Below are 22733 nucleotides of genomic sequence, written 5' to 3' on the forward strand. Positions count from 1 at the left end.
CATAAGGACGTGCAAAGCAATGTGCATTCCAGCCAGTAAATTTTTGTTTTCTTTAAACACCACTCACCCATCAGCAGCCATCCAGGGAGGCCACAATGAATTGAGTTTTTAAAGCAACCAAGCATAAAACCAATTGGAAATGTTGATAACGACAATGATTCACTGCTATTACTCACCCACTTGATGTCAACTTCCCCGTCAAATAAGGGATGCTCATAGTTAAATGGGGTCACTTGGTGCAGTTCAGAATTTTCAGGATCATGCATTGCATGATATATAATTTTACCGATGGGAACTACAACATTCTTCTGTGTGACTTTTCTGTGCAAAATTAAGTCCCATTCAAATCGGCTTCATTATTTTCTAATTTCTCTACAAAAATTTACAAAATTTAGTGAAAGTAAGATTTAATTTTTCAAGACTTTTTGATGCATGCAACAAAGCAGGCAATCCGCCAAGCCAATCGGCCCTTTTAAATTTAAAAAGAACTAGTTGTTTATCCCCTTCACCACTTCTTGTCATTGCTTTCTTGAGGCATCTTGTTAGCATACAACTCACATATTTGGAAATTCGTCCTTGGTTTTGAAGCTTGAAGTAAATTATGATCACGTGAAATCATAACGTGTAGCCATCATCTACTATCTTGTCTCACTGGCAAAAAATGTAAAAACTATTAGTATAGCTTAAACACAAGTCCCATATATAGCTATAACGTTTTCAGCCAACATTCTTTATACCCGATCAGTGTTCTAAGCTTACAAATAAAAAATTCAGCATATTCATGGGACTTCGTGTTCTGATTCTAGGACACAAGAAAGCTCCTCTAACCAGAAATTGCAAAGCTCCTCTCAATCCAAAAGCATGCAAATTTTCTGTAGTTCTGATATTTCAAAGTGTTCTTGTCATGTAAGCATTGGCTGAATTCCTCATTCCCGAGAAATCAAAAAGTCTCCTGAAAACATCACTGACCCAACAATGTCGCTGGTTGGGCAAGCTCACCTTTCAAGTCCTGCTGGCTAGTCATCACGTGACATTTTAAAGCAGATTAGGAAAAATCTTTAAGATACAAAAAATGGTCCTCCAGATTCCACCTCTCCAGACATGGAAATAGGCATTCCACCCTGCATGAACCCTCCAATCACTGAATAAACATGTCCATATGGCAATTGACAACTAAGATAAGTCAATAGCTTGACAGTGAACTTAGCGTACAAGGCACCGCCTGAGAAGTTGTTTCTATACATTGCAGTGGAAAGTATATCCACAAATTTAAATGGAGTACCATGTTCTTGAAGTCGCAAATTTATTATAGAAATCAGATGTGAGCCTGAATATAGCAGCTAGTCTTCACAAAGTACCAGTTGTTTGAGATACAGGGGCCCAAGGATTCACCTCGGTCACATGCAGATTGATCTAATGATCTTTCATGATCTCTCTTAGTGAACCGTTTCTGAAACATCAAGCAAAGCATGCGCAATAGCATGTTAGACCATTCTGCAATAACTGCATCAAATCTGAGGAATGATAGAAAGTGCCTTCAGTAAATCCCCGGGGACCATTAAAAATTTCCCACTCACTGATTTTTTAACTTTTTTCCCCTGGCTCACTGAGTTTTCTTATCATCCTCAGCTCTAGTGATTGCTGTACCATCATCCTCTCCTTGCCTCAAAAGAAATCCATTTGTAACCTGGTGTATGGAGTTTGCAGTAATCTCTGCAGGATGAGTGTCTACATCTGGTAAAGGCTTTTTAGCTTCCTCTTTAGTGTCCTCAGACTCCTCATTAATTCGCTCCTCATTAAGAAAGGCAGGTTGATTGGTGGATGAGAGCAGTCGTGCCCACATGCGATCAGCAGGATTCACACGGTTCTGTTTCTCTGTCACTCTCTGCATGAACCCATAAGCCATAAATCAGATCTTTGGCACTGAATCCATTAAAGATTTCCCTTCCCGGCACAGTTACACATACAAAAACATGTGCATATATCTGGGAGCTTCCTTAATAAAACAAGAATACTTCCCACATACCGATATTGGGATGTATGCATGACGACCATTCACAGGTCCAACTGTGAATCCGGTATATCCAGCCATGGCCCCATGAATAGCACTTTGGGCCAGCAGTGTACAATACACATTGTCTGCTGCATTGCTAGGAATAGCACGGATCATGTAGGTTGGATCTGTGAAACGATGAACAATAAAAACACTTACACTGTTTCACAAGAAATTCAATTTACGAATCTGCAAAAACTTCCAGCACAACCAAGAAATAAGACATGACGGTTTTATCTAAGGATACACAAATAAGGTGAGGCTAAGGGTGCTGAATGTGCTCATAGATTGAGAACAAGGGCATGTAGTACGATTTCTAAAGCCTTGCAAATAAACTTCAATGAAGTTGCATAGAGCATCTCCTTGAGTACAGACAAATACAGGACTTCCATCTAGCATACAAGTGCCCAAAGCCTAAAAGAGTGTTGAATATGCTCAAAGCTTCAGGAACAATGTGGATTGAATACCATTTCTGAAAACTTGAAAGTAGCATTTCAATTCAATTCCATTGAGAATGTCCTCAGCATGTCGTCACAAATCAGGACAGACAGACATACATGCCTACATCCCCACCCCACCCCAGCCCAGAAACTCACCCCACAAACACGTGCACAGAGGAACAAATACCCCCCCCCCCCCCCCCAAAAAAAAGGGACAGACCTACACACACACACACGCACGCACGCACGCACACAAGTGTATCAATTTAAATAGTACATTCGCATTATTTTCTGTACAAAGAGCTCCAGGACTCACCAATGTACTTCAAATTCAAGACTTCTTTCTTTGTCTCCAGAAAATGATCCTGCATTTAGTAGATAACAATAACTATCTGAACCACAATACATAACATTAAAGGAACATAAAAGGATCACACAATTGAACTATGTGAAAGAGTGTATCATGAAAAGAAGCAGGGCACAAGGGAAACGTTTCATAGTTCTTGCTACAACTTTTGGATACCTTGAGCTTCTGAGAAAGCCACATGCCAATATCATGAAGTAATCGGTTTCCTGAGGCATCATGTGAATCTACACTACTCTTCTGCAGAAGCTCTTGTCCTGCTCCTTCTGCTACCACTATGACCATATGTCCATTTTCTCGCAAGCGTCTCTCCACAAATTCATAAAGTCCACCCTCACCTTCGAGATAGAAGGGTACCTCTGGTATCAGACATATATCCTGCCATAAGCAGATGAAAACGATTTCAAATACCAATAGTACTGAAAATGGTGAAGCGTCACAATTGTAGCTGCCAATGGACATGCACCATTGCTTTCTAGACAAGCATACCATTACTTATTCTTGTCAACATTCGTAGTCAAACATTTGTAGTCCCTTTTGAAAAACCTTCAAAATTGAGTACTACAGCATATCACAACTTAGAAAATGATCCTTACCACATCACGGCTTGCTAATGTCGCATACATTGCAATGTACCCTGTATGCACACAAAAGAACTATCAAATCTCTAGGATTTAAAAAAAGCTGCTCTTAGTTGACAGCATCCTTTTAACTCCACGCTACAGCCATCCACCACCAGCCAAAATGCAGACATTTATCACACAAATAGGCCTAACAGAGAATGTCAAAAAATGTGAGAGATCCATCATCCCTGAAGTTCACTAGGGGTCTGAAGCATTAAGTGCTAGCCATGGTATCCTGCTACGCCCAGAGGTGTAATCCCCATACTCCTTGACTCGGTACAGATACATGATGACCTGAAATGCAGCATCTAGCTGTAATGGGGGCGACCCAAACTCCGCCCGAATGATCTGGTAAGAAACGAATGGCTTACCACGGATCATCCGTGATAACATGAGAACCTGTAGCACTCCACCTTGACTCACTCTGTATCCGACAAGTCTGGCCCCCAGCATGGACTTGACATACATACCTGCTGGGCGGACCAAGGAGTCAAAAAGCAACCCTTTGGTCCGTGGATTCTGAAAGTGAGAGCGGAAGCACCCTGACCCACTCTGTATCCGACAAGTCTAGTCCCCAACATGGACTGCCATACATACCTGCTAGGCGGACCAAGGAGTTAAAAAGCAACCCTTTGGTCCGTGGATCCTGATAGTGAGAGCAGAAGCACTGCCTCTCTAGTCTAGCCAATGAAGCATATCCTCTGCTCATACGTGCATGCATCGCGGGTCACATAGTGAAGATGGGTCCAGAAAAGACAACCCCAAGATAAGTGTATGATGAAACTACCTCAACAAGGGACCCATCAAATGCGAACTGCTCCTGGCGCATGACGGCTTGAGACGTATTGAAGATCATAACCTTGGTTTTACCCAGGTTGATCTTCAAATCATGAGACTCACAAAAGCAAGGAGTCAAAAAGCAACCCTTTGGTCCATGGATCCTAAAAGTGAGAGCGGAAGCACTGCCTCTCTAGTCTAGCCAATGAAGCATATCCTCTACTCATGCGTGCATGCATCGCAGGTCTCATAGTGAAGATGGGTCCAGAAAAGACGAACCCAAGATAAGTGTATGATGAAACTACCTCAACATGGGACCCATCAAATGCGAATTGCTCCTGGCACGTGACGGCTCGAGAAGTATTGAAGATCATAACCTTGGTTTTACCCAGGTTGACCTTCAAATCATGAGACTCACAAAAGGACTGTAGTGCGTTAAGGTGTCTCTGGAGCCTCTCTGCTAAGGAAGACAAGAGAGCCATGTCATCTGCGTAAAGCAGTATCTGGATCAACGTGCAGACGAGAGAGTAACCTACCCCTCCTTGTGTCTCCATCACTATCTCGAGCTCGTCAATGTAGAGGCCAAACAAGGTAGGTGATAATGAATACCCTTGTTTGACCCCGATAGTGCTCATGATCTCGTCTGTCCATCCAGATCCTATCCGAACTGTGCCTAAAACTCGCTCATTAAGTGCCATGACAACCCAAATGATCTCCTGGTCGTAACCCAAATCCTATAAGCATCGTATGAGGTGAACTCTCGGAACCGTGTCAAATGCCTTGCGGAAATCCACAAAGCAACAATAAACCCTATGCTTCCATGCCCTCGCCTCCTTGATGATACATCTGAGCACGAGAATGTGGTCCATGGTTCCATGATCCCGCCTGAAACCAGCCTGTCCTGCTGCTCTAAGTCCTCGACACTCCGCAAATCTGCTGACCTCAGAATCAAGTACTGATGCATAAATCTTGGACATGACATGTCCAATCATAATGGTCCTGTAGTTCTCCGGGCTCATGGGATCCCCTGCCTTGTGAATGGGTGAGATAGTGTTAATGGTCCAGGTGCGTGGAAACCCCAAGCAAACAGCTTCATTGAATAGCTTTGCTAAGATCGGGGCTAGGAGATTAATCCCATATGCAATGAACTCAGTGCATAGTCCCTCATGATCCTTCGATCAACCATTATGAAGTTTCATTACGGCATCCTTTACCCCCCCCCCCCCTAGTGAAGAGGGTGTAGGATGTGGGACGTGGCATGTGTGATAGGTTAGGGACTGGCTGATTTGGGATATCATAGAGTGTGCATGCATAATCAAACCACACCTGAGTGTCAGTGAGTGGTGAGGAGGGCCGTCTGAGAGGGGGAGAGTAGTGGAAGAGAGTGAGAGTGAGAGTGAGAGAGAGTGACACTCTAGTGCGGGTGTGAAGCGTGATGAGCCACACCACAAACTCACTTATGTTTTATTAGGATTAGGTTTACCCTATGACTGTCTTAAGACAGTCATAGGTGTCCTATCTTTTAATGAAGGGTTGGCAATGTGTCTTTACCCCAACAACCTCCCACCTAAAGGCCAATGTGCCTAAAGGGGAGAAAAGAATAAAAATTACAGCAATATACAGTTACTGTATACAAGACCATGAAATAAGAATGGTCTCATCCTAATCCCATGATGTGGCGGCAATGTGCAAACCGCTCTGTAGGCAAGCTCTTAGTGAGCAAATCTGCAGGATTATCATCAGTATGTACTTTCACAAGCTCAAGTCGCTTGTCTTCCAGTACCTCCCTGATGAAATGATATTTCACATCTATGTGCTTGGTCTTCTGATGAAAGACCGGAGTCTTTGCCAACATGATAGCACTCTGACTATCACAATGCAAAACTGGCATATCTCCTGTAATGCCCAAATCTCCCACCAGCCGAGTAAGCCATATTGCTTCTTTGCAAGCCTCAGTGGCTGCAACATATTCAGCTTCAGTAGTTGACAGTGCAACACATTTCTCCAACCGAGACACCCATGATATAGCACCTCCTGCAAATGTGAAAATATAACCGGTAGTAGACTTCCAGTTATCCGCATTCCCTGCATAGTCTGAATCTGTAAAACCATGCACCAATGCATCCTGCCTACCATAGCATATGCACAAGTCTTTGGTACCCTTGAGATACCTCAAGACACCTTTCACTGCTTCCCAATGCCGCTTGCCTGGATTTGCCATATACCTGCTGATGACTCCCACCTGCAAAAGCAATATCCGGACGAGTGGCAACCATGGCATACATCAAAGATCCAACTGCAGATGCATACGGAACCTTGGCCATTTCAGCCTTATCATCATCTGATCTGGGACTGTCCTTACTGCTGAGTTTTAAATGTGGAGGCAACGGGGTACTAATGGACTTCCCCCCCTCCATTTTAAACCTCTGCAGTACTTTGTCAATATACTCTTTCTGTGACAGAAACAAAAGTCCCTTGGACCTGTCATGAGTAATACGCATGCCAAGAATATGATTTGCATCACCCAAGTCTTTCATGTCAAAAGACTTATGCAGTTGTTTCTTCAAAGCACTAATCTCATGCTGAGATTTACTGGCAATAAGCATGTCATCCACATATAGAATGAGTAGCATCAAACTGCCATCCTTTGCCCGTTTGGTGTACAAGCTCGGTCTCACACCGATGATACCCTTGGGACTGCATGAAGGCATCAAACTTCTTGTACCATTCCCTTGGCGCCTGCTTGAGTCCATACAAGCTCCTCTTGAGCTTACACACAAGCTGTTCTTTCCCTTTAACAGCATATCCCTCTGGCTGACTCATATAGATCTCATCATGAAGATCTCCGTGAAGAAAGGCTGTCTTCACATCCATCTGACATAAATCCATGTCGTCATGAGCAACAAGAGCTAACACTGCTCTCAAAGTAGTCATCTTGACTACCGGGGAAAAAATCTCATCAAAGTCAATGCCCTTCTCCTGCTTAAATCCCTTGGCAACCAATCTGGCCTTATACCGAGGTAAAGCATTTGAATCCACTTTGACTTTGTAAACCCACTTGCATGGCAAAACCTTTCTGCCTGTAGGTAGCTGCACCAAGTCCCATGTATCATTCTGAAGTAGGGAGTCCATTTCTGACTGCATGGCTTTCTCCCACTTCTTTTTCTCTGTTCTTCCCATAGCTTCCTTGAAGCTGGAAGGCTCACCACAATCTGTCAGCATGATAAAATCAGCCACATTATTGGCTCCTGGAACAAACCTGGCAGGAGGCCGTTGTGCACGGGTACTCCTCCTAACAAAATGTTCCGGATTAGGCTGCTGTCCAGCCTGTTCTTCATGCATGACGGGTGGCTGTACCACCATCTCTGGCTGTACTACAGCCCCATCTGTTGGCACATCCAGTGGTGCATCATTGGCAAAATTATCTGGCTGATTTTCAGCCTATATACCCTCTTGAACAGGGTGATCTGCAGCAGCCTGCTGCTGCATATAAATGGGCATTCTTTGCTGTCCAACATCATCATAAATAACCCTCCTGTATTCCACAGGTTGCACGGGTTCCTTGTGTACACTATCTTCTTTAAAGATGACATCATTGCTGCGTATAATCTTCCGTTTAACGGGATCCCATAACCTGTACCCCATTTCACCTTCGTCACCATAACCCATAAAGATGCATCTGATAGACTTTGGATCCAGTTTGGTGCGTAGATCTTTGCGTACATGAGCAAAGCACTCGCAGCCAAATACACGTAAGTGCTTATATGAGGGTGGCTTGCCAGACCACACTTCCTCTGGCACTTTCAACTCCAAAGCCTTATTTGGTGACCTGTTAATAATGTGAACTGCTGTTTGCACGGCTTCTGCCCAAAAGCCATGGGGTAATGCAGCATAAGACAACATACATCGAACCTTCTCCTGAATAGTTCGATTCATCCGCTCACTTGCACCATTTTGAGATGCATTATGAGGGGCTGTGAGTTCCTGTTTGATGCCCTTAGCTTGGCAAAACTGCACAAAAGCATGTGACACATACTCACCCCCATTATCGGATCTGAGGCATTTCAGCCTACGACCTGTCCGATTCTCAACCTGAGCGACAAACTTCTTGAAAGCATCTAAGGCATCTCCCTTATGCTTCAAGAAATAGACCCACACCTTACGTGTGGCATCATCAATGAAAATAATAAAATATTTTGCACCCCCTAGTGATAACTGTGGCATCTCACACAGATCAGTGTGCACTAGATCAAGTGGTGCTCTATTCTGAGGAGTTCTCCTCTTATGAGGAGTAACAGAGTGCTTGCCAAATATACAATGATCACATGTAGGCAAATCTGAAAAAGAGAGAGGCGGCAGATAACCCAAACGTGACAGTTCTTGCATTCCTTTAACAGACATGTGTCCCAACCGGCTATGCCACAATGAAACCTTTGGCAGCTCGGTTATGGCAACAACATGATTACCCACACTGGAAACATAAAGAGGGTACAAGGTATCACTCTTAAAACCCTCAGCCACTACAGTCTGGCCATCAGTAATCACCCATTTGGAATCCCCAAATGTGGTGTGGTAACCACTGTCATCCAATAAGCCAGTGCTAATCAGATTTTTCTTGATTTGCGGCACATGGCGAACACCATCAAGCATAAATGACTGTCCATCAGGAAACACTATCTGTATACTGCCAATCCCTGCAATCTGACATGCATAGTTGTTCCCAAGATGAACAACTCCATAAGTACCTGTGTAGGAAGTAAACCACTCCCTATGAGGAGTAACATGAAAAGAAGCACCCGAATCCAAGAGCCAGGTGTGCATGTCATGGCCATCAATAACCAAAGCATGTGCTATTACAGCAGAAGAGCATAAAACATCATGTATGTCACTGTCACTGTCCTCTGCTACAACATTCACTGCATCCAAGTCATCTGCCTTTGCCTTTGCTTGCATTTCCTGCATCCTTTGTTTCAGCCTTCTTGGCTTTCTGATCCCGTATGAACTTGAAGCACTTCGACTTCACATGTCCCTTCTTGCCACAATAAAAGCATTCAATGTCCTTTTTGCCACGGGACTGACTGCGGGATTTGGACTTACTAGCAGATCTCCCCTTCTGCTGAGTCCTGCCTCTGTCCTGTACCTGCAAAGCATTTGAAGACTTGCTGCCCGCATTATTCTTCCTGCTCATCTCCTCCATAAGGAGAGAGCTCTCTACATCAGCATAAATAAGAGTGGCATTCGAGTTTGACAGGGTGGTCTTGAAAGTGTCCCAACTCTCAGGGAGGGTACACAGCAAGAAAGTAGCCTTGAACTCCTCATCAAGGTTCAACCCCTGTGCAATCAGCTGTGTAAAGATAGCATTGAACTCACTCAAGTGTGAGGTCATAGCTGTACCTTCCTTCATGCGAAGATCGACCAGCTTCTTCAGCCAATAAACCTTACTGGCTGAGCTCTTTTGGGCATACAATTCTTCTAGTCTTTGCCATAGACCATAAGAGGTCTTTTCAGCCTGTACATTGAACACAAGAGTGTCTGAAATAGTGAGCATGATAGCTGCCCTCGCGGACAAATCAAGCTCTTCCCAGTCATCAGCTGCCATATCAGATGGCTTGACACCCTTCACCCTTATGGGCTTAGCAATCTTCTTTAACAGAAGTACATTCAAGCACTGTTCTGCCCATAATGCATAGTTGTGTGCTCCTTCCAGTTTCTTTATGTTCAGAATTGAAGAATCACCTCCCCCTGATGCCATATCAGATGAGGAAAGTACCTGATTCCCTGGAAGTAAAAAAGGCTGAATAAAAGTTCTGATTTCTCAGAAAAAACCTGCTCTATTCTAGAGCCAGAAGCACTTTCAATGGTGCTGTTTTTTACTGTCAGTAAAATCTGCAGCAAAACAGTAAATGACCCTGCAAATACTGTACTTTCTGACAAACTGTTCTGAGCTCAGAGAGGCATGAAAAACAGTAATTTCAGACTGCTGCTGCTGCTCAACAAGTGCTTAACAGTGCACAATCATCTGACAAAACCACCAGCACTGCTGTAAACACTGCTGTACTGACTGTACTGATCACTTCTCCCACCTCAGATGAGGTCTTGCACTGAGTTAAATTGCAGAAACCACTTGACTAACACCCAAAAAACAGTAAATGATCCTTCAGCCTGTCACAAAACCTGCAACAGTAAATGGGATAAATCCCAAGCAATCACCCTTATACCAAGGGGAGAAAATGCATCTGAAGATCTCTGTCGGTAACCCAAGTGCTATCAAACAAACTCTGGGCAAAAGCCCCCTTGATCTGACACCTGAATCAAGTGGAGAACACCTCAACACTGAGGTAGCATGCAATATGAAATCTCTCTGACACTTGTACCTGACAATGTGCAATGCATAGACTGCCCCTGTGTACTCAGTAACAACACAAATCACAAAGTACAAACACCAAGAAGAAAATCTTTTGAGCACTATCAACGATGGGCAGTTAGGGACCGAGTAAACTCGATGCGCCCTGACCAAGCGTGGCTCGACTGAGATTTTCAAAGTGCGTACAAAGAATGTGACCTGCAACAAATGTCACCAAATGCACTGCGGAAACAAAGCAAATGTGTGCTCCCTAGCTACACACTGCCTCAAGGCATATACTGCAAACACATCCAGGCAAAAGCCCTTTGAAATGGTCACCCAAAACTGAGAATTGCACTCAGTAAATGCATAGAAGCTTCTGCAAAACAAGCATCTGACCTTCCTGAATGACAAGTAACTGCACAAACACCACCACTGTGGCACAAGTCACCTCAAGCGTGAGTGACACGAGAGTACCTGATGTACCTCAACAAATGCACAGTATACTGCTAGAATGCTTCAGGAATGTATCAGAAATACTTCATGTACTGCGCGCACATGCACAAAACATAGTGCTTCAGCACTATTCCTCTTCCAATCAAAAAATCTGCTGTACTTTTTAGTACCTGCTGTACTTCTGTCCTTGCAGAGTACCTGTGTACTATCGGTGCCTGTAGCAGGCACGCTTCCCCAAAAAAAAAACGAGTCTTGCAGCAAGAACAAACGAGTGAAGGAGTCGTCCGTACAACCGTGAAGGAGACGCAGTTGTACGACAGTCCGTACGACTGTACGGACAGTCCGTACGACTGCCGTATGACTAGCTGCGCACAGCAGCTAGGCAGCTGCCTGATGCAGCGTCGCGGCGTACAGCAGCTGCTCTACAGCTGCAACAAAGAAAACGACGATGCCCTGAAGCCCGTGCAGAAGTCCTGCAGCCCGCGACCGCGACTTCACCCTGCAGCCCTCGAAGATGCGCCGCCCTGTACCGTCGACCTGCGCCCGTCGAGATCTGTCTAGATCTGTCCGTACGGTCGTACGGACGACGTACGGCCGTACGGATCTGTCCGTACGTCCGTACGGAACGGATGTAGTAGGCAGATGAGGCTAGGGAGAGGAGGTGTGGCTAGGGAGAGGAGGCTTGATAGGCTCTGATACCAGTTGAGAGGGGGAGAGTAGTGGAAGAGAGTGAGAGTGAGAGTGAGAGAGAGTGACACTCTAGTGCGGGTGTGAAGCGTGATGAGCCACACCACAAACTCACTTATGTTTTATTAGGATTAGGTTTACCCTATGACTGTCTTAAGACAGTCATAGGTGTCCTATCTTTTAATGAAGGGTTGGCAATGTGCCTTTACCCCAACACCGTCCCTCTAGAAATCTCCGCCAAAAGTCCTTAGAGTTGTTATTGAACAGAATGTTCAGTAGCTATGTTCAATAGCTCCTCCTCGTTCAGGCGCACAAAGTCAAGTTTCTTCTTGCGTACCAATCAACGGTACTCGTGTAACGTCTCTGGTTCGCTCGGAATACTGTTTTTGGTTTCGAATCAAAGCTGACGACGTAAAGACTTACACTCATTATTGTACCAACTATTACAGGGTACGGTCCCAGGTGGTGGTGGGCGGGTGGAGCGAGTGGTGTGGGGGAAGGCGTGAAGAGTAGCCTCATGTAGTGAGCGGGTGACTAGGGCAACACACTTCTCTAATAGGAGTATAAAGTCAATGTATGCGAGAAGTATGTACAGACGGCCAGAGTAAGTAGGTGAGTGATCGCGATCAGAGCGCATATCATGGTAGGTGGAATAAGAACTCAACAGGATAGAAAGTGCTATGCGACAGGGGTAGAAATGCTAAAGAAAAGATAGGTATGATCAGCCCCTGGAGGGAGAGGTGCTACGGTAAAGTCAGTGATGCAAGATGTGAAGGAAGGGGATCCCATGATGTAGTCCACAACACTAAAGCCTTCCCCATGTGGAAACCATGTGAAGCCACCCGATGTGGGCCATCTATCAAGACCATTATAAACAATGAGATCATGCATCTTGCCGAGGTCTAATAGGGCCTGTTCATAAGATGTGAACGGTCCTCGTCTGTCAGCCGAAACTCGTAGCATATCTGCCTCCTCAAGGTCGATGGGGATCGTTAGATGATAGAGAGAGAGAACAAGGTGCAAAGAGTCGATAGAGTCTTAGCCGTCACGTCAACTAGAGTAAAAAAGAAAAGAAAGAGTACAAAGTACTTGTACCTAGACCTAGGACTAAGTGTACTAGGTGTCACACAGGACTAAGTGTCCTATGTGGCCTAAAAGGCACTAAAACTATAAGTGCCTATATTTATGCCTACAAGGCACATGCCATGGCCTATAGGGCATCACTAGAAGATGGCCTACAAACCCCTCCATGGGATGGGCTAAGTATTCTAGAAACATCTCAAAATACTTGGTATTTTCTGGTCATGGTGGCACATGTTCATCCAAAAGGATATAGCCACCTATGAATGTACAAGGGATGTCAGATCGTGTAACAAAGGGAACCAAGTGTAAAGCCTGACAGAAGACTTCGAACTTAGGACGAGGAAGTGCCTTTGTAAACATATCTGCTATGTTATCCTCTGTGGGAAGATAGGACAACTCTATTTCCCTGCTGACAACCGCTCCCGAACATAATGATAGTGAACTTCAATATGTTTGGTACGTGCATGAAACACTGGGTTACGTGCAATGGCCAAAGCACTCTGGCTGTCGGTGTAGACAATAGTGGAGGCTATCAGGCGAATACCAAGATTTGTAAGTAACTGTCGAAGCCAAACACACTCTACTGTAGCAGTGAAAGCTGCCCTATACTCAGCCTCACAGCTAGATGTGGCAACTGTTGGTTGCTTCTTGCTAAGCCAAGAGATACATGAATTGCCAAGCAAAAAACAATTGCCGGTATGTGACACTCTGGTGTCGGAACATCTTGCCCAGTCACTATCCGTGTAAGCATGCATGGTAAGTGAACCCTGATCATCATAGAAGAGGGCTAAATCCTGAGTGCCTCTGAGATATTTGAAGACTCTCTTCACTGCCTACCAATGCTGTGAACTGGGCATGTGCACGAATCTGCTGAGCTGTAAGTCAAGTCTGGTGTGACATAAATAAATAAGGCATCCAACAGCCTGCTGATAAAGAGTGATATCACATGGTGGGCTCCCATCATGAGCTGAGAATTTGAAGCCAGGGTCCACTGGAGTAAAAATTGGCTTGCAATCCTCGAACTGAAAACGATCAAAGAGCTGTCCAATATACTTGGACTGTGACATCATGATAACCCCCCTCAACATGAGCAAACTGAATGCCCAAATAATAGTGGAGCTGTCCAATATACTTGGACTGTGACATCATGATACCTCCCTCAACATGAGCAAACTAAATGCCCAAATAATAGTGGAGCTGTCCCATGTCTGACATTTCAAAAAACTGCTGCAAATCAGCCTTGAAAGCTGCAATATGCTGAGTATTTGGGCCCATGATGAGCATATCATCCACATATAAAATCAGCACTAAAAAATCAGATCCACTCCCACGGACATAAAGAGTAGGTTCTGTGGGACTATTCTGAAAACCAAGGGATAGTAAGTGTGCATGAATTTTGGCATACCATGCCCTATGTGCCTACCTTAGACCATAAAGGGCTTTTCTAAGCCGGCATACCTTGTTTTCAGAATTAACAACCTCAAAGCCAGGAGGTTGTGTGACATAGACTTCTTCTTGCATATCCCCATGAAGAAAAGTAGTCTTGATGTCAAGTTGGTGCACTTGCCAATGATGATTGCCTGCAATGGCAGTGACACATCTAATGGTAGTAATCCTTGATGTGGGTGCAACGGTCTCCTCAAAGTCAATGCCTTGTTGTTGGGCATACCCTTTTGCAACAAGACGGACTTTGTATCGATCTATACTGCCATCAAATTTCCTAGACCCACCGGGTACCAATGGCATGCTTGCCGGGAGGGAGATCTACTAATTCCCATGTGTCATTTTTAGGAATGGATTGTAACTCAGCTCTCATTGCATCCATCCACTCTTTGCTGTCAAAAGCATATTTATGGCACAAAGGCTCTTCATTGCAAGCTGTAGCAAGGAGTGCAAACTCAAGAAAGTGTCTATTCCCTGATCTTGTCCGGGCAGCAAAAGGCTGATCTTGTTTGCTGTCCCTCAATGTATCAAGAAGCCATTTGGGAACTTGCCTTTGCTGTCTATTGACAGCTCTTTCTTCAATCACTGCATCATGAATAGTGGGATCATTTTGTGCTGGAAGAGAAACCTGCAAATCAGCATGGGGTACTAGCTGACCATTGCTTGTTGAAGGGTCTACAGGAGGCTCAATGTGCTGGTCAAAGTCTTCCTCTAATGAAGGCAGAGGTAACCAAGAGTCAAAAGCATCAAACATGTCAACATTTGGCTTAGCTTTGCAGTCCACAAGAGGAGAAGCTGAATGTTCAGCAAAGAGTACATCTCTACTGACAATAATCTTCTCAGTATTTGGTTCGTATAACCGATACCCTCTGCTCTCCTGGCTGTAACCAATAAATATGCATTTGATTGCCTTGTCATCAAGCTTATATCTCAGTTAAGATGGTACATGAACATATGCAAGAGACCCAAAAAACTGTCGTGTGTGAAAGTGAAGGCTTCCTGCCTTTCCATGCTTCATAAGGTGTAACAATCTTCAATGCCCGTACAGGTGATCTATTCAGCACATAGTTGGCACACATCATTGCATCAAGCCAAAATTTATTGGGCAAAGACTTGGCTTTAAGCATGCATCTGGCCATCTGCATTGTGGACCTGTTTTTCCTTTCAGAAACAGGATTATATATATACATATATGTATGTACATCTCTATATATATATATATATATATATATATATATATATATATATATATATATATATATATATATATGTACATATTCATATGTATGTACATCTATGTACATACATATATATCTATGTGTGTGTATTCATAAATATATATATATATATATATATATATATACATATATATATATATATATACATATATATATATATATATACATATATATATATATATATACATATATATATATATATATACATATATATATATATATATACATATATATGTATGTCTGTACATAGATGTACATACATATATGTGTATATATGTATGTCTGTACATAGATGTACATACATATATATATATATACATACATATGTATGTATGTACATAGATGTACATACATACATATGTATGTAATATGTACATCTATGTACAGACATACATACATATTACATACATATGTATGTATGTCTGTACATAGATGTACATATTACATACATATGTATGTATGTACATCTATGTACAGACATACATGCATATGTATGTACATCTATGTACATATGTAATATGTATGTATGTCTATACATAGATGTACAGACATACATATGTATGTATGTACATCTATGTACGGACATACATACATATGTATGTACATCTATGTACATACATGCATACGTATGTATGTCCGTACATAGATGTACATACATACATATGTATGTACATCTATGTACAGACATACATACGTATGCATGTCTGTACATAGAAGTACATACATATATATATATATATATATATGTATGTATGTATGTATGTATGTATGTATGTATACATGTATATGTATGTGTATACATATACATATATACATATACATATACATGTATATGTATATGTATATGTATACATATATACATGTATATATGTATATCTATACACATACATATACATGTATATGTATATGTATATGTACACATACATACATACATACATACATATACATATAGCTATACATTTACATATATATGTGTATGTATATGTATGTATGTATGTATGTATGTATATGTGTGTGTGTGTATAGTAGGTAGCTAGGTAGGTATATATTTATTTATTTGTAGGAATTGGCATTGTAGGAGTTATCATAGGCACATTCACATTGAGAAAGGAAACTTTATTAACATCTACGAAAGATCGAAGGGTCTATGAGAACTGAAAAACACCATATAGATTGAAAGCTTAGGGGTGGGGAACTAAAAACGGCTATACAAGGCTAGTGTATAAGACAAGGAAATAAATACATAGTGTTTCGCTGTGAGAGAGAACCCAAATGTAGAGGACACTAGGGGGAGGTCCTTGGCCATCAACCAACTGATCAACTATCCATCTGAGGAGCTAGACTTGTGTATGCTGTGGGGGGGGGCAATGGCTTAGGATAGACAAGACGATCTCGTTTGATAGTGGTCTAGGAAGAAAGTCAAGGATGGATCACTAGTGATTCTCGGCATGATCATGCTATTGGTCCCTCCCTCCTCCTCTATAGTCTCCGGGAGGTAGCTCCTCATCGGACAAGTGCTAATGTCACTCCACTTGGTCTGTCTCCCCACGTCAAATAGTAGAGAGGTCTGCAATCCTCATGCATCCATGGTTGAGTTTGTCGAGTCGTGGATCAAGGAATCAGCCAAGGAGGAAGTAGCTCCTCCCAATGTCATGATGAAGGATTCGAGCTCGTTGATGTTTAAGCCAAACAAGGTTGGTGATAGAGGACAACCTTGTTTGACCCTAATCAAGCTGATGATCTCCTCTATCCGCCCAATCATAACTTTGCCTGATGCCCACTCATATAGAGTCCATTGCCCAAATGATGTTGAGTGGTTGTGTGAATAGTTGGGTTCATGGTATTGTGTCAAAGGCTTTGTGGGAATCCACAAACCAACAATATACTTGCTGCTTCCATGCTCGGGCCTCCTCAATGACAGCTCTCAGTATAAAAACGTGTTCCAGTTAGCATGATCTACCTGGAAGCCTGTGTGCCCCATAGCTCTAAATCCTCACACTCCTCAAAGTGGCCAACTTGGGTGTTAAATCTTGACGCATAAATTTTGGACCCCTTGTCTTGTGGATTGGAATAATGGTATTAAGGGTCCAGGTGTGGAGAAAACCAGTGCAAGCCACTTTGTTGAATAGGTTTGCGAAGATTAGGACTAGAGTACCAAGTGTTAGAATTTAGGGCATCTCATGATTGAGGGCTTCTATGTGTTTGTGCCTGCCCTGGATAGGAGTCATATTTTCTTTATGTTGGTGCCTATTTGAGGCTGTATCCGGGGCTGTTTTCCTAGGACTTGAGGCCAGCTGGATGGGGCTAACGAAGGCACTAAGGTTGCTAACCTTGGTCGCAATCGGCTGACCAATGTCGGCTCAGTCCACGTGATCTGGGTTAGGTCACCAACCTGATCTGGGTTGGTTGATTGACCTTGGGTCGATCTGGTTTGTTTGATTGATCGGCCACTTGTCAGCCACCGCTGGGCCTCTTTATAGGGCCTTTCCTCTACAATGGAGGTGTCTCATTCCACCCACACACACGCACCTTTTTTTTTGGGGGGGGGGGGGGGGGGGGGGAAATCCATGTATGTTTGTATTCTTTACACACACACACACACTCACACACACACACACATTTTATTAAGTGAAATCTTATATTTCTCTGTGGGAAACCTCAAAAGAGGTAAAAACCTATCATGAAGTACAAAAGTAAAAATATTACAAGTAGGCTCCTGGGTAAAGCCAGGAGGCTAACTGAAAACTAGAAAAGTGAAAATGTTTACAAGTCTGTTCCACACTAAAAGGTACATAAAGGAAAGTGGAATATAAACACCTATCAAGAAGGACAGGATATCAAGATGCACAGATCCGAAATGAAAAAGACTGAAGCTATGAGGTTGGAGGAGAGGACATGAAGATCACATCCTCCAGTTGTATGCCCTGTTGAACCAAGAAACCATGAAGTAATGTAACAGTGCCATCATTAAAATATAGTTTCTTTTGACCCTTGCGATTCTTCTTCACATAAGCAGGAAGTCGAATTTTCTGTATGACTGGGTCAAAAACTTGTTGCATCATAGGATGCAATTCTTCAAGAGTAAAAGTAGAGTTGTTGCCCTGTGAATCAGTGGGTGTGACAGACACTGGTAATTTAATTGCCGTTTGATCACATGGATCAACAACAGTTTCCAAAATAGGCATAACCACCTGAGACTCAGAAGCTGAAGAAGCTGGCTCAGACTGAGCATCCTCAATAGAAGCATCAATACATTAGAAATAGGCATATCCATTGGAGGCTTAGTGTCATCAGCAATAGTCATATCCACCCGAGACTGAGCTTCATCCAAAGAGGCAAGAGGACAATAATCAATATTTTCAGGCATATCAAGTGCAGCAACACGAGCGTCGAGTTTCGAGAGCAGGCATGTTATCTATGAAGCCTTTATTCTCCTGCCTTTCAAGCATAGAATGATCTTGCAATGTCAAGTCATGATGAGATGAAGTAGGAACAACAACAAAATGTGATGTCGAAACAGGAACCTGTATTTTATCCACCTTCCTCCAGTGTTGCTTCGGAACATTGAAAAAAGGCTTATCTAGTGAAGCCAGAGCAGAGACTGGAGGGGAGGGCTGAAAGATTTTGACATCCTGAGAGCACTGATGAGCAAAGTGACCAAGCTTCTTACATTTGTAACAAGCGTTTGGGAAGAAGGAGAAGTATAAAGAAATACGATAAGGGGAAGATAAATCCAAACCAAGATCCAAGTAAGGTGGCACAGACTGTTGCATATCCCAAAGAACACAGACCGAACGTCTCTGCTTGGCATAAGATACTTCTCTTGCGGAACATGCAATACCCTTCCCAGTAGTGCCGCAATAGTATGTAAATGTGGAAAGAAATGTACAGGTAGAGACTTCAAAGGTACCCAGATCGGACAGAAGGAAATATATTCTGTAGCAAGATCAAAACGAGAGTCCTAGGGCATCACATGAGCCATAATACCCCGATCCCAAATACCACCTCTGCTAACGAGGGAGCAAAACATGTCAAGTGAAGCACATCGAGTATAATAAAACTTTTGCCGAGGAAGATGAAATGAGAAATTGAAGAAGCATCCCCTGTCACATCTTTGACCCAGGCTCGAAGCTGAAATTCCGTCAAAATTTTGCCCATGAAATATATACATAAGCCTAATGGATGAGCTTCCCGCAAGGAGTGAAGAACAAGGGCACAAGGCATATCACGATGAAGCGTAGAAGAACCAAGAGAAGCCTGTACAGAATCGGCGCACAAAGAGCGCAAAATGTCAAGGGGAAAGGAGGAAGACGGGAAACTGAAACTGTCTGATTTAGAGACTTTATCTTGGCTGTGCATAATGTCACCCCCTTTTCTCTTAGAGCGAGATAAACAGGCTGAGGCTTGGAAACAAAATGAAGGAGCATGGCAGCTGGAATTGGGCAGAGAATCCGAAGCATGGGCTTCCTTGCAGCAAGTCACACTGACATCGTGATCACAAGAAACGGAACTGTCATAAGGGTGGACAGCAAGAAGCGACTCAGAATCCTGCTGATCAGCGCGAGAAGGAGAAAACGTTGACTGAGAAGCCACGAAAGACTGACTGAGGGGAATGCCTAGCGGTGGAACGAGGGGCCATGGCAGAAGGCCTGTGCTGTCCATCATCACACTTTCACACACACCACTGTATGTATTGAAGCTCTCTCTCACACACACTTTTTGTAATATCCAGTGCAGTATATTTATATGTTCATAAATTTACAAGATGGGAAGTCTCCGACATGGAGAGGATCCCAAAGATCAGAAACATAAAAAGAAAAGCTCTATGCAAGAAGTATCCATATCACCCTCATGGCACGCATCATATAAGGATTGCCGCAATGAGGCTCGGAAAGATTCATATGACTTGTGAATCTGCCGACCTAAGTATGCCAAATTATGCTCACTCCACATTGTCCAAAGAGCCCAATATCTCACCCAAGAGAGAAATAGTGAGTATTGAGACAAAGACCTCATAAATCTGCCAAAGAGCCAGAAATGTTTCCCAAAAATGTGACTCAGGAAATGGAGCCGAAGATGATCTGAAATTTTCCCGAGGAGGTTCCTAGAACACGGGCAGTGCCAAAGCAAATGAGGGACAGTCTCTGAAGGAGCCTGACATCTTAAACATGTGGATGGTGCAATGCGACGTTTGGCAAGCGTGACTCCCACTGACAATGTGCCTGTCATGCATCTCCAAAGAAAAAGTCTTTGTTTCAATGGCATTTTACACTTCCATAATATCCGGAGATTCTTCCGCCACCATGAGAGGGGCTTCCTTATATGCCACAGAGTATTAGCACATTGCTGAATCCATTGAGCAGGCTGAAGAAGCCTGTAGACTTTGATGGAGGTCAAGGCAGGATGAGGAACAGGATGCGTGCATGTAGCAGAGGGTTGCAATTGCCAATCCATAAGCCTGTCTGTGTTAGCCATAGGAGGAACAGGTAGAAAAGGAAGTAATAGATCAGCAATTTTCTTCCATATGGGCCTAAGGTGCATTCCCAATGCATAGGAAGCAGTGGCCGGGGGAAAAGATAAGACATAGCCCCGATTATCTACCACATCATTTATGCATCTAATTCCCAATTTCATGAGATTGTATGCCCGAACAGGTTCCTATAAAGCGAGTGGAATGTCAAAGATGGCACTCCAATGAATACTTTCTTTCCTCATTGAATTTGTCCCCGAGCAATTATCAGGAGTCCATTTGACCTTAGAAAGTACTTGCTTCCAGTCAAGTATCAAAGCAGTAGAGAAAGGACAGCCAGGTATCTTCCCTACAAATCTCCCAATGACAACCTCCCAATGATCAGTAGTCCAATGACCATAAGCAGAAGTCCTGATGTTGACACACATGGATGCTATCATACAAGTCCATGGCTGTTGTTGGCGGAAAAAAGTATGGAGCATAGTCGCCTTCCTGGCAAGTACATGATATCTTATATTGAGGACATTGAGTCCACCATGCATCCTAGGAGAGCACACCATTTCCATCTTCATCAGTCTCAATGCTTTCACAGCAGTTTTTGTCCTCCATAACATCTCCATTGCTTGAGACATAAAAGCTGAAATATCTCTGGAGGACCAATGCAGTAAAGGCAAAAAGAACTGGACATAGGACATTACAATGGACTGTACTATTCTGAGCATGACATGAAGAGGCCAAGTAGAAATTTTCCCGTAGTCCAGTTTATGTTGAAGTCTTTGGAAGATCCATTTTAACTGCTGCTTCCTGGCGATATGCCATCCAATAGGATATCCCAAATGCCTGACTACATCTTTGGAATGCACCACCTGACCTGGCCAGAGAATAGAATGCCAGTCACATTGTTTCAGGGGAAGCAATTTAGATTTGTCAAAACTGACATGCAATCCCGCTGCCAAACCATACAATGATAGGGTGCTCATGAGCATGTGAACTTCCCAGGGAGAATTTTGTGGCATAAAGAAGGAATCATCAGCATATGCTTGTGCCAAAAAAGATGCAGCCCCAAGGATTTTAAGACCAGTCATCTGTCCTGTGTTTGTAAGATGATCAAGATACATTAAGAGGGGATGGGTCGCAATGGCATAAAAGAGAGCACTAAGAGGGCAGCCCTGTCTAGCTGATCTGCCCAATGTCCATGACCGAGATAGATGACCGCCAAGAATGCACTAAGAAGTAGAGCCAGAATAAAGCCAGTAAACTGCATTTGCTATCTTGGAACCAAAGCCCATCTTTGTCATGATTTGAGAGATAAAATCCCATTGAACAGTGTCAAATGCCTTAGCAATATCTACCTGCAATATGAGCACATCTTGATGTGAATACTCAGCATATTCAATTGCAGTCAAGGCATTGGAGATATTATCATGGATTTGTCTGCGCGGCACGAACCATATTGATGAGGATGAAGTTCCGCATTCAGTAGCCCATGAAGCCTATACACAAGCATTTTGGCAATGAGTTTGTAAACTACAGGCATCAAAGTAATAGGCCTCCAATCTGAAATATGGTCACACAGATGTTTTTTGGGCACAAGTTTGACTATGCCATGCTTCCAAGAGTGCGGCAACTGATTTTCTTGCCAGGCAACATTGACCATTTGCAAGAGGATGTCTTTCAAATCATCCCAAAAGGAATTATGAAATTCCACCGTAAGGCCATCCCAGCCAGGGGACTTGTATTTACTGAGGTGGAACAA

At 43.2% G+C, this 22733-nt stretch overlaps 1 protein-coding gene across 5 annotated transcripts in view; it reads right to left on the reverse strand.

The window, feature by feature from the left end:
* Nucleotides 1-253: 253 nt before the first annotated feature.
* LOC147904268 (ATP-dependent 6-phosphofructokinase 6-like) overlaps nucleotides 254-22733 on the reverse strand; it is a 54579-nt gene continuing 32099 nt past the window's right edge. Inside the window, exons 10-16 of one of the 5 annotated variants that reach the window (XR_015542212.1) lie at nucleotides 3454-3494; nucleotides 3017-3235; nucleotides 2810-2858; nucleotides 2027-2181; nucleotides 1578-1885; nucleotides 1393-1450; nucleotides 492-1121 (exon numbers count right to left, since the gene is read on the reverse strand). Coding sequence is in view for 2 of the 5 variants with exons in the window: in XM_087385628.1 (XP_087241754.1) it covers nucleotides 1604-1885; nucleotides 2027-2181; nucleotides 2810-2858; nucleotides 3017-3235; nucleotides 3454-3494 (746 nt within the window). In the remaining 3 variants the exon portion in view is untranslated. Of the gene's footprint in view, nucleotides 373-491; nucleotides 1886-2026; nucleotides 2182-2809; nucleotides 2859-3016; nucleotides 3236-3453; nucleotides 3495-22733 lie in introns of those variants that run through there. The other 4 variants (XR_015542210.1, XM_087385628.1, XR_015542211.1 and 1 more) reach the window with 4 other exon arrangements.

The sequence above is a fragment of the Dipteris shenzhenensis genome, chromosome 2, assembly GCF_047967505.1.
Source record: "Dipteris shenzhenensis isolate YYH24624 ecotype China chromosome 2, Dip_SZ_1.0, whole genome shotgun sequence".
NCBI classification, from domain to species: Eukaryota; Viridiplantae; Streptophyta; class Polypodiopsida; order Gleicheniales; family Dipteridaceae; genus Dipteris; species Dipteris shenzhenensis.